This window comes from Thermobia domestica, chromosome 11 (assembly GCF_964235325.1).
Source record: "Thermobia domestica chromosome 11, izTheDome1.hap1.1, whole genome shotgun sequence".
Classification (NCBI taxonomy): domain Eukaryota; kingdom Metazoa; phylum Arthropoda; class Insecta; order Zygentoma; family Lepismatidae; genus Thermobia; species Thermobia domestica.
The window spans coordinates 209,293,213-209,308,457 of NC_137464.1; the positions used below are offsets into that span (position 1 = coordinate 209,293,213).

Genomic DNA, 15,245 nt, shown 5'->3' on the forward strand with positions numbered 1-15,245 from the left:
ATAAAATAATCTGCAATTGTGATGCTTGTGTCTTCCACTTCTTTATATTCTTAAAAGACGTATATTTCTAAACAAAAGCTTTTTAATCTGCTTATTAAGCAGCGATGTATATAATTTTATCCAGGCAGTTACTTTTATAAGTGTAAAAGATAAAACACGTATCATAGTAAAATATTACCATAAGCATATTTAACAATCAAAGTTCCTTCTGATTATTTGAGCTGTACATTTTAAATAATAATATATTTAAATAAGTAAGTAAAAATTTACATTTAAACGAATTTTGTTAAATGTGTGTTCGTTACGAAGTGTGTTCTTATGCGTGCTACACAAAACCAAACTTCCTCTCTGTTTTCCCTTCTATCATTAGCGAAATCTGAAATACTATTCGTGGAAAGCAAGTTCCCAGTGTGTAATAGTGGCAGGTATGGGTGTCTGATACGGTCGCTTTCATAATTCTTTGACTATTTCTCAACGTACTGGTTTTCTTCCTGTTACGTATCATAGTCATATCAAAGATCAATTGGATCATCTTAGGATTAAGCTGTCACAAGGAAAGGAGAACTTACCTAATTGAAGAGTGGACATTATAACCGCTACCAGGTTATAGAAGGATTTTTTGTGGACACTCTGTATATTTCGTCAAGACAGTGATCATTATTTTCAATTTATACTTTATTCTGCAACGCACATAAGTTCTTTCTTGGTGGGAATTGCTTCTTTCCCACACAATTGGACAAAGAAGTCTTTCATCGTTTTTTCATATATATATTTAAAACATTGCTTTTGCTGAGAACATTTCAGTTAGTGACTAACCATTTCAGTGTTTCTCCCTGACTTATTATATGCACAGTATATATTCTATAGTTATTGGGAACTGAATTAAGTGCTTTCGTTAATCGCTTATGGAAACATTACAATAGATTAGAGAAATACGGGCTGATCAGATGTCCCAGTAGCCGAAGTGGCACCAACTGCGTTGTATTCCAGCCCGTTATCTGTACTTTCTCACGCCAGTGTTATCGCCGTGTCTAGTGCATTATAGGCAGTTGACTAAAATTAACATAAATTGTTTTCCGTATTCTGTTTGTATGTGCATACAGGTGAGTTAACCGAGTGATTTTTGAAATGAACTGCCAACACTTTTCTGTTGACCATTGCAACCCGTAGCTTGAGCTTGAATGCTCAGGGAGTTTGACTCCAGGTCTGGAAGATGCAACCACGCATCTCGCGTTGAACTTCAAACATAAGTTGTGTTAAGGGGCCCAAGCTATTCAGCCGGTGAAGGACGATTTCTTACGGCTAGCCCCAATCAGTGAAATCCCAGGTCCTCAGACCTTGTGCGTTTAAAATGTTATATACGCGCCCTCCAATATCTGTATTCCATTGTGGAGATCTTCTTTTGTGTGTTTGCTGAAGATTCACCTTTACGCTGCAGGACTGTTCAGCGTAACAACTGGATTCATCGTGGGACGATCCAGACAACTTTTCCCCAGTGCGAATCCCCCAAGTGTGTTAATGGTGTGAGCAAAGTATTTATAGTGATACCTGAATTATAATCATATATATAGAAAGGGCTCTATTTCCCGAAAAGGGCAAAGCGTAATTTCAGCGGCAAAATTTATTAGTGTCCAGTGTTGTGTTCATTTCTCTTCGTTATATTTTTTTTTTCAAAATAGTGTTCTAATAAATAAGTATAGTGTCATTTAACCCAGTGTGTTTTCGTTGTATGTATGAATGGTGTTTGTGTGCGTTATGGTCTGGATGACCGTCTGATCGTCCGTGAGGTTTTCGAGACGAGACACCCGAACCTCTCGGCGCCTAATGCTCATCTCATTATTGAGACCGACGAGCTTTCTGGAAACAGTTTGTAACCTTTCTTGGAGAGGTCTTCATCATCCTGTCCAGGTAAGTTAAAGTATCAGGAGTATACTTATTGGTAATACCACGAGCCAAGGACAGCGAACAGAACTACAGGCGGTTATAAATAAATAGCTGCCCGAAGATGGACCACGAACTCCAGCCGGTTACAACATCAACGAGTGTCAAGACCATTGGCATTAAATTTTACGTATCAACGAAACGCTGAAGAGCAATGTCTTGGAGAAAGTACCTCAAATTGATTAGCAAGGCTTGTTATCGAACTTTGCCAAATAGACAAACTACAAGTAATTCAAGAGTTTTCTCCCACAACAAGCCATTCAGACGATGAAGTGGAAGAATTCTACGAATAAGATAGACAGTTGAATAATAGAGAAATTTATTAACTAACACTATGGCCTATGGAACTAGAAGGTTCAGTACCACATTAGCAAAAGCTCTCTTTTGCCTCTTTTCTTAGTCAACTGGATCCAGTTTCTACTTTGTATTTCTGTTTCTCCAAGATCCATCTTAATATATTGCCCTCCTATTTGTGCCTAGGTCTTCCTGACGGTCTTTTTCCGATTAGATTCCCAGTTAAAATTTTTGAAAGTGTTCCTATTCTGAAGAAAACAACTACGCAAAAATTATCATGGATATTTCTTCTAAGCTTTTAACAAATTTACTTGAGTATTTCTATCAATCTCTGAACTAAAAGAACAATGGAATAAATGTAAAAGGAAAACATCTGACCAATCTTCGTATCATTGGTAGCATCGTTCATTTCGCAAAACACTCAGAATTGTAATATAAGATAGAAGAGCTTAATTTTGAAGAACAAGGAAGTTGGATTGGAAGCAAATATAGAAAAGACGAATGTGACGTTCAACAACTTTGCAAAGAAGTCAATAATTTAAGATGAACATACGGAAGTAGAAGGAGTGAATACCTATGTCTATCTAGAACTCAGCATATTCATGAATAGTTACATTAAAGAAGAAAGTAATAAAAATATTAAGCTAAGTTGGAGTGCATTCGCAATGAACAGCTTTATATTTAAAAGTAATATGCTAATGTGTTTGGAGTGTAAAATTTCCAATGAATTGATTTCTATTTTTAGATAGGATATGTAACATGTAGATCAGAGTCGAGACACTAACGAAATCTGACCTTCAACGTCTGCAGACTATACAACGAAGTATATGGAGATGTATGCTCCGAATCCCTCGCAGAGATAGGAAAAGGATCATATGAATTCAAAAGACAGCAATAATGACAGATATTATCATGAAAAGAAAAACATTGAAATGGCGGTGAATTGGACATATTGCAACACGACATGATGATAGATGAACAAAAGTAATTTTCCACTGGATATCAAGATAAAAGAATGGATCTAGGAGGAGTTATACAGTTGTGGCGACGAAATCAAGAAACACTGCGGAGTAACGGAGAAAAAAGTTGACTAAGATAGAGGAAGTTGCAGTTGGATGTTGCGAACAAAATTTGTTAAAACCTTCATCCAGCAGTAGATTGACAATGGTAGACTATGATAATATACATAAAGTATGGGACAAAAATAAACGACCAAAATCATCATTAGTTTTAATAGCATTCTTGCTCATTCATTGTCCCGTATTGATGAATTTAATGTTAATTATATTTAACATGTCCTATCTTTTTATGCTAATAGATGAAACACCATAGACGAAGCCTAGGAGGATGGCAATTCAAAAGAAAACTCATCCCTAAGACAAAACTACTCCTTCTTGGCTTTTCTTGAGAAATTAATATTGCATGGTTTTAGTGATTTAAAAAAAATGAAATATAAACAATATTGGGTGAGTCGTTTTAGAGAAAATCGTCAATAGAAATTTGCCCAAGAGTAAAGTATCCCTTCAGGGTGTTTACTAGAAAACAGACGTATACTGTACCATAGGATTGATAATGCTATACTGGTTTATGAAATATTTGTATAAATAAAATCTTCGAGTTGTTTTCGAAAAAAAAATCGTCAGTAAACTATCCTTATGCGATATGTAGTAGGGACCATTAAACGTAAATCCATTGAAATTTCAAATCCGTTTTTTTTTTACACGATCACCCCACACTTTTTCTTTATTATCATCGTACGAACATAAAAACGAGGAAAAATGGAACAACTACTACAAACTTACAAGACCTGGAATAGAATCAAGTTCATATCAAGCTGGAGGTGAGCGCTGTAGGACGGGTCATTATGGACCCACCTACAAATTTAAACATGACATCAGATCAGCATCGAGCCAATTAAATTAGTGAACTTCAAGTAGGAAATCCGATCCGTTTGGGATACGTCTGTGCAGTTGGTAGATAAACTATCTATTAAAATGCTACAATAGCAACAAAGGCGCCTGAGCTCCAACCTATAACTTTGAATTTCAATCCTTTGATTTACGGTTATTTGTGATTCCACATTTAATAAAGACAAATATTTTAAAGTATGTGTCCTTTAAATAAATTATTTAAATAGATCCCTTTTTTGATAAAGTTTATCCTTTTTAAATTATTGTTCAAAGCCTTTTCCAAACTCAATGGAAATTAATTGTGCTGCGATCTTTGGAGTTCATTTAAACTATACGTTTGTGGACGTTTATATGTTTGTGGCCAATCCTTTCGACAATGAGATCTCGGAAACTACATGTTCTAGAAATATGACGTTTTCACTGATTGATTGCAAATTTTATGTCCAATTGAATATTTAAAAAACATGGCCATTATTTCTTTATTATATTTTTACGGGTACACTGGAAGTGCTGAAATCAGAAAAAAACTAAGGCATCATATCCTACGCCTTATACATTCCAACACTACAAAATTGTATACGGGGGTTGCATACCTCTCAGGCGTTTATTACATGGCTAAATTATAATGAAAAACGAAGGATAAGCATTTCTCCACTCTAAGTTGAATCTTTATTGTTTGGATTGTTTTGCCCAATGAACACCGTATGTTACTGACATTATAATTAATTGTTTGTGTAGTGTAATAAGCACTGCGTGCAAGAAGAAAGAAAACACTGATCATACATGAATTAAAAACTCCAACAGGAAGTAGGCTCATATCTTGCAAACGGTGCGAGATATTGAAAAAGTAATCGAAAAAAATCTCCCCTTTATGGTATCTCTTGCCAATTTTTATCAAAACGTCTTTCACTTGTGTTTGTAAAGGGACATGTACGTGTGAGGCATAACAAGGAGACTCATGCTCATATATGAATGATGCGCTGTGTAGAGAGCGCAGGTTCAGCTAGTCTATATATTAAAATGCTAGGTTTATATGTTTGTCTGCAATCCTTTCGACAATAAGATCTCGAAAAGCACAAGTGCTAGAAATGTGCCGTTTTCACTGGTCGATTCCAAATTTTGTGTAGATTATCTAGTTCAAATTTTCAAAAAAAAATGTTATTATTCTATTCAATATTCTAGGGGCCGTTTTGAGCCCATAAGATTAACATTGTTGTTGGTCGAAACTACGGTGTTAGGCACCAGTAGAGAACTTACGTATGGCTGGTTGATAGATATTGCTTAACTGAATGGCAAAACCTATTGCATGCTGGCAACTTCAAAGGCCTCAAGAGGGGCAATGAAACGTACTCGGACGGATGTGGATTTTTAGGGAAAAAAATATTTCCACTTGATATCGTGTTATTTCTATAAATTTTCTACAAATTCACTCCAACATATATACTTAGCAATTCACTTCCGTTGTGAGTCTCCTATCCTTTACTTGTGTGAATAAGGAGACATGCACAGTGGCAAGGAGATTCATGGTCATAACAGAACGATGCGCTGAGTAGACAGCGCAGGTTCAACTAGTACAAAATTAATTGTATGTCACAGTTACATTATATCATTGTGTGAGTTTTGCTTTATCTAATAATAGCTGAGATATTCATGCAAATTGAACAGACTGTTAACTTTGTGTTAGTTATAGATGTAGCCTTATAGAGTCAATAAATAGGTTTGCTTTTCTTTATTTATTTGCTTATTACTTACTAAATTTATATTTTATCCACAGAAAATAGATCTGTTGGAGAAATGCGAATGGCATATGGAACGTCGAAACTGTGAGTCTATCATGTACACATATGTTACTCAGACAGAAATATGTTACGCTTTTAACATGCTGCATCGGAATGATATGTTCAAGTCAAAGTAAGTTAATTTTATATATACACATGACTATGACTACCTATATATATAACGTTATATATATGTCTGTGTGTGTGTGTGTGTGTTTGAGTGAGTGACCAACATAAAAATTTTCAATGGTGAGTTATGTCAAAAAGGGTTCATTCCAAAGCTCATAAGATAAAACAAATGGTAACACAGGTGGCCACAAAGGGGTCACAGATAGTGACGATCAAACTACATGTTAAATCTCTGCCGTTGTATCGATGTAAAGTGTCCCCGGGCAATTTTCACAGAAACGGTTTGGAGTTGGAGATATCTGCTAACACGTAGTTCACTTATTGTGGGGGTGCACTGTTTAAAATGATCGTGATAAGTAGGTGACTCCAGGGAACTGGGAGCAAAGGTCAATCCAAAAATTTATATTGTAATCATTCTGGAGAGCCCTTACATTGAAAAAAAATCCTAGCATCAGAGTGCTTAAATTCTCTTCTTTTACTATTAATTAATCTTATTGCTAGCACAGCGTACTTATTTCGCAAAACATAGCTTTACATTCATGAAATGAAGCTATTTCTTCATGATTCAGATTATATTTGTATAGGAAATCATTGGGAATGGTCTCAGTGTGCTTTATATTAATCGACAAAGAGACACATTGTGAAAAACAGGGAACAATATTTGGGAAACTGAATTGGATTGAGGAACCGTTGTATTAAGGAACTATATTGGTTTCGAATTTTTGTTAACGAGTTTCTGGAGTCGTAGGTTGTAAATGTTTCAAACATATTTTCAGTAATCTTAGTTTCTTCCGTGTAAAGAATCGGTAGTACAGTTACTAATGTAGTGAATACTTGGTTAATATATTGAGTTTTTTGCACGATAATAAATACATATCTTAGGACTAGAGATGTAGGGGCTCGGAAGAAATTGTCTTTTATAAACTATTATCTGAGGCTTTTTTGCCCGGGATTTTTTAATTTTTCCAAGTTTAGTGGACAGATAATTGTACGTTTCACCTTGATGTTTTCCATTATAACATTAAAAGACCTTTAATTACTGCATTCTGAAGAGAAAACCCTGAAAAAATTCAGGAATCAAATTGTAAATCAATGGACGCTTCCAACGAGTTTTTCATAGAGCTATTTGGTTAATGGTCAATGCCAAAAATCCTTCATTAAAAAGTTGAGTAGTGTTAGCAATAAATGTCCTGAAAGTGTAGTAGATTTTGTGGTAAAAAAAAATATCATTTAAAATTTATAAATAAATTAAAATTTCAATATAGTTTTAAACATTTATTGAGACCAATTAAATTCGAGAGAGAAATTTTTGAAATGCTATCTACAAATTTCTTACTTGGAAACTTTGGACACAATATAACAGGATAAAAAGGAGAAATTCAATGCATAATGATATTAAATTTACATCATAGCGGAATTGTTATGTTAAATAATTGTTAAAATGTTTCAGTGTAAAATGGCGTAGTGCTGTATCTGAAACCTATTATAAATAAATAAATAACATTTTATTGTTTTTAAGTTTGAACTGAACTCAGAATAAAGTGCTTCTCATGCAGAGAAATATTAGTAAGACAAGATATGTTAATAATAATAATAATAATAATAATAATAATAATAATAATAATAATAATAATAATAATAATAATAATACAGCAGGCACGGTGACTCAGTGGTAAAGCACACACTTGTGATCTAGTTTGATCCCAAGCTGTTAATCTGTAGTTAACAACATCCTGTCCGTGGATCTTCTCTGGGTTCAGCCGTTTCCACTTATTCCATCAATTCTATCACGATAATACACTTCCATTAATCATCTATTTCCTTTAGTCTACATAACCGTGGGACATAAAACTAAAATAATATAATAATAATAATAATAATAATAATAATAATAATAATAATAATAATAATAATAATACAGAACAAATGTGAAATTAAACTTGCTAAAGATAATTCGAAAATGTTTAAAAGCTACTGATTTTCGCAAAAATGCAAATTACGAGGTGTGATCAAAAAATACGGTGAATAATTTTATTAGAAACATAGTAATAAGCTTATATGGAAATTGGTCTAATCTCCTTTCAAGTACTGTCCTTGGCTAGCAATGCACTTATCCCAACGTTGAATCCTTGACTGGAAGCATTTCTGGAAATCTTCTTTTGGAAGGGCATTTCAGCTGCTCTGTCGTGGTCCTCTCAATGTCAGGAACGGCGTCAAAACGTTTTCCTTTAAGCATGGTTTTAATGTTTGGTAAGAGCCAGAAGTATCATGGTGCTATATCTGGAGAGCATAGCGAATGTAGACGGACAGGAATATATTTTTCGGTCAAAACCTCGCGGATCGAAAGCATTGTATGCTACACCGTGTTTTTGTGGTGAAGTAGAAAGCCATTTGCCCATTTAATCGGCGGTTAAAATGCTTTCAACGGACCCATACGTGATGTTCAGTCCTTTGAATAGCTCTCGAATAGTCATTCATCTGTTTGAACAAATCATTTGTGCCATTTTTTGCACGTTTTCCATCTGTTTTTGACGTCGAAGGACGTCTCGACCTTTACTCGTTTGCAACCGACTCCTTGTCGCTTTTGAATTGCTCATACCACTTGTAAATACTAGTCTTCAGTACCACTGCTTCATCGCCATACACTGATTTCGACATTTCGTGAGCTTCTTTAGCACTTGTTTGCAGCTAAGAACAAAACATACTGTTTTCGCGCGACAGACACTCTTAACACGTCCTCACTCTTCTGCCTCTGGAAGCCAATTAACATGTCACAACTTGTTCAAACTCGATATTGACTGTACCAAAGGTTTAGGCTACCGGGCTCACTAGTTGAAGTGGATGCAACATCGATAGATGGCATCGTGTAACTAAATTCACCGTACTTTTTGATTACACTTTGTATCAAGATGTATAACTTCAAGGAACTTGATAAAAAGATTTGACAATAAAGAGTACATTTTGAGATATGCTGGTGTCTTAACGTACTCTTACCGGAAACATTTGCAATACGTTTGAAACCCAATCAAAATAGCCAGCCTAGGACTGAAGGAGGCTGTAAATTCACTTTCTTAATTGTAGAATCAGCGCCGGATGTATATATATGCTAAACAAGTAATAGCTTAGGGTCCCACTGTCTTGGGAGCCACAAAACTTTAAAAGAAAATACTGGATGCACATTTGCAAAAATAAGATTAAAAAGAAATCTACGTACAGCAACAATATGCTTGTATAATATAAGAAATCGGGCCTGTCAAGGAATATATAAACCAATTACCTTCAATAGCTTAGAGACTCATCAAATCTAAATCCGGTTCTGTGTAGAATGCACTACAGGGAAATAAAAGTGTTAGTTGGACAAGGAAATCATAAAAAGGGTGTAAAAAGTGAAATTTTCTGTCTTTTGCCCCAAAAGCCAACGGATTTTAATGACAGCAACCACCCGGCCTAAGAAACTCGGTTTGCTTGCATCTCTACTTATGGCTAATTAAGATATTTGTGATTTTCTCATATCTCATTCTAATTGTGCTTATGTATTGTGTTTAAAATGATTTGATTTCTTTTTTCTGCAGACAATTTGCACTTGTTCCTTCTCTTTGTTGCCTAAAACACTTTCCAGCGTTTATCATGATTTTCTTATTCCAGAGAAACTCCGAAACATCTCAGCTGGTCATTGGAAAATGGATATTCGATTGTAGTGAATGATGATAATCATAGTGTATTACATACGCTATATCCTAGACCTCTCCTTGATGTCTTTCGTGTGTGGTTGAATCTCAACGAAATGACCAAGAGGGCCGGACAGATTAAGGTATTTTCTCAGTTTTCCGGTGTGTAATTTGTGGCTTATTTCTGTGCGTACGTTATAGTTCAATAATATATTGGTATAGTAGTTTCCATTTTAATTTAGTAGAGATTTCTGGGCAATAACTCTTGATGTGCAAATGAGTGGGATAAGTATATATATAAAATTTACTTCGTCTCTGCTTCCCTTTCTAAGCACACCCTGCAGTACTTAAATTATTCCGAATAGCTCCACTCTGGTCTGCAGGATCATCTGTGTTTTGCTTCAAAGGGTTTGGGAGTATTCTCTCACGTATTCGTCATGATAATGGAGAGTGAGCACCACATGATCACTGAGAATGTCCAAATAATGTAAACATACTGATTCATGTTCACGTTCACCTGCTTGAATTGACTCATCCTCCTTATATCATCAGACGACCTTCCAGCGAACGGCGTAGCTTGCTTTATTGGCGTTCGGAGCGTACTACAATTTTGCTGCTTCTAAAAGCCATAAGTTACCCCTACAATATCTCGTACAATTTTAATCTTATCGGCTAGTATTTATGAGGCAAGATAAAAGTTGGCGTATACAGCTAATTAAGTGCATTTGTTTATTTTCTGGCGTACCAAAATACCTGTAAACACACAGCTGACAACACTTATGGGGCGTTTACACTTGGTCGATTTAGTCGCACGACTAAATCGATTTAGTCGCACGACTAAATCGACTCGCTGCATTTGCCACTAAATCGAAGCAACTAGGCCGAATCAGATCGATGGATGTGTTCAATTATTTCAACCACAGAAAATAGAACGTCTTTCAATTCAGTTGCCAGTCGATTAGTCCCATTCGATCAACAAGCGATTACGTTGAAGTCCTGTTTACACGGTCGATTAAGTTGAAAGTGACGTCAATTCAACTGAATCGAACGCAAATCGACTAAGTGTAAACGCCCCATTACAAATCAATTTTTATACGCTTTCCAAACAACAAACTCTTGAAATCACATCATCATTTATTTTGGTTCGCCATTTTTCTTTCAATCGACAAAAATTTTGCCCGGTTCTTTAACCTCGCCATGGTCATAGATCTTATGTAATTCTTTTAAATTAGAGAAACTGCGCTTTTAACTGACAACGTTAATTCAAATCGTCAAAGACTCCGTATTTTGTGACAATATTTGAACAGAAATACTGAGGATAAATTAGAGGATCCTTGTCCATAATATCTTGTTGTTCACATCCGATAATGAAGTTTCACAAACGTTTCTTCTCCAGTCCAAACCCTTCCCTGCTAAAGACATCGGATACATTATCTAGTTTGCACTTGCATTTAGGATCCGAAAGCTTTGATGTTATAAAGATACAAAATTGATTAACTAGTGCATGAAGTTGCAGGGCGTGTGTGGAGATCTCTTGAGTGATCTTATCCAGGGGCGTAAAAATCGTCTATTCGTTTCTGTTCGTATGAGAGCCCAGCACCTGCAAATTCATCACCGTGAATTCGCTTCTTCTTCCTTGTTCAACACGGAGTAAACTTGATGTCCAGTTCGTCGAAATAGATTCTTTGTATATTTGAGTTTGTCATTCACAGGTAAAAACGTTTCTAGTGCACGAAGTTTGGCACCACGATCATAAACACTGAAGCCTTTTGTTTGCAAGTACACATGTGCCATTAATTTCCCCAAGCATCCCACTACAGAGTCCGAGATAGCACAGGAATGCGAACGACTCCATTTCAGTAAGCAATAATGCGACATCTTGTCGTGTTACGACGTTTTCTGTTACATTTGTTGAAAGTCGTTCAGACACTTCTAGGATTTGGAGGAAGTAATTCTTCATTATTTTATCTACATCGTGTCGTGCGCTACAGAGAGTTTCAGTCAAGCGCTCCAAACCTTGTTCTTTAACAGCGGTAAGAACGGCCCACCTGTAGGTTGACAAGCAATAATAATAATAGTAATAAATACGCCAAAATATTCAACAAACATGGTAGAATCAATCGCAGTGGAGGTAGCCTGTACACTGTCAAGATTCATGGAATGATTCGTGCATCTTACGAAGTGTGCTTCAGGGTTCACCTCTATGATGCATTGTTTGACTCTGGTATTGTCGTATGCTTGTCCTCTACAGTCCTGAATGTCCAACATAATTTTCTTCATCTTGTTAAAATGAATGTTGTTAGATTTTCTGTATTCCTCCTTTCTACTTCAATAAAATTGGCGAGAGATTCCACAACTTTCACGTTTACACCATCCATTTTCATATACCGTAAAACTTAACTAATCTGGCCCTTGTTGGAATCATCGGGTGTACTGTAAAATATTATGCAGGTATACCGTGCTTCGTTAACTTGCTGAATAATTTTGCTCCTCCAATAGGCTGATAAATTCATTGTAAATGTCCAGTGACAAGTAAAGAAACTCATCAAGGGACGTAAGATGATCATGCATGACCGAATCGTGTTTTCCCAAGAGACTTACCAGTTCAAAAAAGTTTCCTCTTCCAGTGCCGTATGTACTTATAGATTAGGGGCGCACTCTCTTGGGGGCCCCAAAAATTTAAAGGAAGAAACTGAATATACATTTCTAGAAATAGGATAAAAAGTAAAATAAGATCTACATCTAACAACAGTGTGCTTCTATGATGTAAGTAGTAGGACTCCACCTGCTAACCTGCTCCCTAAAGTGTCAGTTGACAAAGGACAGTTGGACATATAGAAAGCCCAATTACCTTCAATAGCTTAGGGCCTCGTCAAACCTAATCCGGTTCTGCCCTCTACTGACAGCATCAACACTTTCCTGCTGTCCTCGAAATATTAAGTTTTGTTAAGCCAGTTACCTGACTACATTGAGCATTCGTGTGACAATACTCCTCCATTTCCTCTTCTGTTGCAACAACCTAATGTGTTTCATTATTGACTGTCTTTTGTCGATTGATTCGTTTCCATCGCTCAAAGCTGTCATGATTTGCTCTGGTGGACTCGTGATCTGTTAACTGTCAGTGTAGATAAACGCAGATTTGGTGTTTCTTACGTATGGTAACATTTTACAGCGAAAGCAGAACAGATCTTTTAAAGGAGAACGAACTGTGAACGTAGAACCTTCTCTCCATTTAGTAGAGAGAGTCGATTTTCTATTTTCACGTTTGGTTAAATCTTCTCACTGAGCAACATCAAAGAAATAGTAATTCGTATGTTGAATGCACTATCTTTCCTTTATTTTCATTTAAAAGCATAGCGTGTGGAATGTTTTTTATACACCCATTGTTAACTTAGTAAATTGGCTTTGAAAACTTCTTTGAAACTCACTGAAAATGACTACGTGCCATATTTATGCAACTAACGTAAATAATGCTCAAGATTCTATCATAAATCTAAAAGATTACTTGTAGAGCAAATAGAGAATTGACTAATCTTTTAATTTGACGACATATTGTAAAACTGTACATACAATCATTTGCTACCAATTTCGTTAAAACAAAGACAGTTTGTTGTAGAATTTTCTACAAAAAGACAGATTGAAATTCTGTTATGCTTTACAAGATATTGAACTTCCTCACTATATGTAATATTTAATTATTCTAGATGCAAATTGTAAAAATAACGAATGAAATTTATTCCCAGTGGTTTAATCACAAATTAGACTTGTAGAAACAACGATGAAACTGCTTGAAACCCTGAATACTATAACTCCATTAGGTCGGATCCAGCACTTTTTGTGGTATCACAAATGCCTGGATAGATGATGGAACCCAACGCACAAGTAACTTTTCGAGCAGTTGATAAGTTCATCATACATGAGATAGAAAATGGTTGAATGGTTGAAATAAATTCAAATCTGAAACAATTAAAGGTAATAAGTTTGTAAAGCTTTGTCTTCATTCATAATCACACTCCAATTCTCCGCCATTCTTGTCACTCAAACATTTCTTTTCTTTTTCAAAGGATATTATCTTCTTGTCACACTGGGTATGGGTTGAAATTGAAATCGAGGCATGGTAAAAAGTTTGGATCAACCAGGATTTGGACCCGGATTTTCTTCTTGTAAATCCAATGTATGAACTACTCACGCTAATCAGTTCCTTTAGCTTAAATAAAAACTATTAGCTAAGTCCGTTCATGAAAGTCTAGACAATAAACTAAAGTCCTATGAAGAGATGGTCATTAATTGTATTAATTAATTTTCATCAAATTTTGTTGTTTAGAAACTTCTTATTTGAAATTCTACTATTGATTCATGATTATTAAGTACCATTGCAAACACTTTCGTTCACAGATTCAAACTGTTTTACACCAATTGTTGTAACAAAAGAAAACGTGACTTATGGGAAAATACGTGTATACATTGCAAGAGATGTAGTTTCCAATTATTAATCTCAAACTCAGACGTAGCTGACTGTAAACAAGACCTCGTGTGGAAGAGAAAACCAGAAAAGTGGATTGGATGAATGGTACGTTGCCGCACCCTAGAATTGTGCTATTGTCGGATTATCATTACTTCAAAAATGAAAAGAAAAAATTAGCAACACAGAAATGACGAAATATTATGATTTCTGTAAGGTTGCGAATATAAGATGTATTCTAATTTTAAAATTTAAATTTAGATAAAAATGCGGCGTATATTCGGGACAATACGTCTCCGTATTAAAGTTGCAAGTTTTTTTCTTTATCGACATTATCACAGTTGCCATGATTCTTCTCTTTTAATCAAGTGTAATGAATTGATTAATCATAGTCTTTTTATTTTTATTTTCAGGTGTATGTGCACAGCCCCGTTCAATTGCCTTTGTTTGAAACAAGATATTCGTCCCTTAAGGTGCTTGAACAAGGAATGGCGCTGAGCGTCACACCTCACATTGTAGAAACCAGTAAAGATCTCGCTACATACTCAGTGGAGAAAAGAGGTTGTTACTTTCAACACGAAACAAATCTTACCTACTTCAGGACATATACGAGATATAATTGCAAGACAGAAGCAATCTATGAGATAGTTCACTTGATGTGTGAATGTGTTCCTGTTTGTTTGCCAGGCAAGTAAAACAGTAATTTGTATTGTAACCTAGGTAACAATAGGTAAGTTCTGTAACAAAATTCATCAAAGGACGAATTCTGAATCGGCCAGTGAGCTTAGAATAATAAAATACTCAAATGCCCACTACACAATCATTATTTAATACTCTCGGGTATAACTTTTACTAATACAAATGAAGGTGAAATGTGGATGTTGGAGGAACTCTGGTCCAATATCTTACCTCACACACGTTGTTTAGATTTCATATTAAAATACTAATTTCCATATACGTAATGCAATTTAAAGGGCATAAATGACTTCTTACCACGAATCTTTCTCAATCTAATGAAGTGACGTGGGTTATATACTTGACAGAAATAAAATTTTAAGAATTT

General features: G+C 35.4%; 1 protein-coding gene across 1 annotated transcript in view; it reads left to right on the forward strand.

Annotated features, from left to right (window-relative positions):
• The window catches only part of LOC145665441 (pickpocket protein 28-like), a 65,812-nt gene that overhangs the window by 30,044 nt on the left and 20,523 nt on the right, over positions 1 to 15,245 (forward strand). Inside the window, exons 5-7 of the mRNA XM_081732749.1 lie at positions 5,920 to 6,056; positions 9,698 to 9,863; positions 14,596 to 14,869. Coding sequence (XP_081588875.1) covers positions 5,920 to 6,056; positions 9,698 to 9,863; positions 14,596 to 14,869 — 577 coding nt within the window. The remainder of the gene's footprint in view (positions 1 to 5,919; positions 6,057 to 9,697; positions 9,864 to 14,595; positions 14,870 to 15,245) is intronic.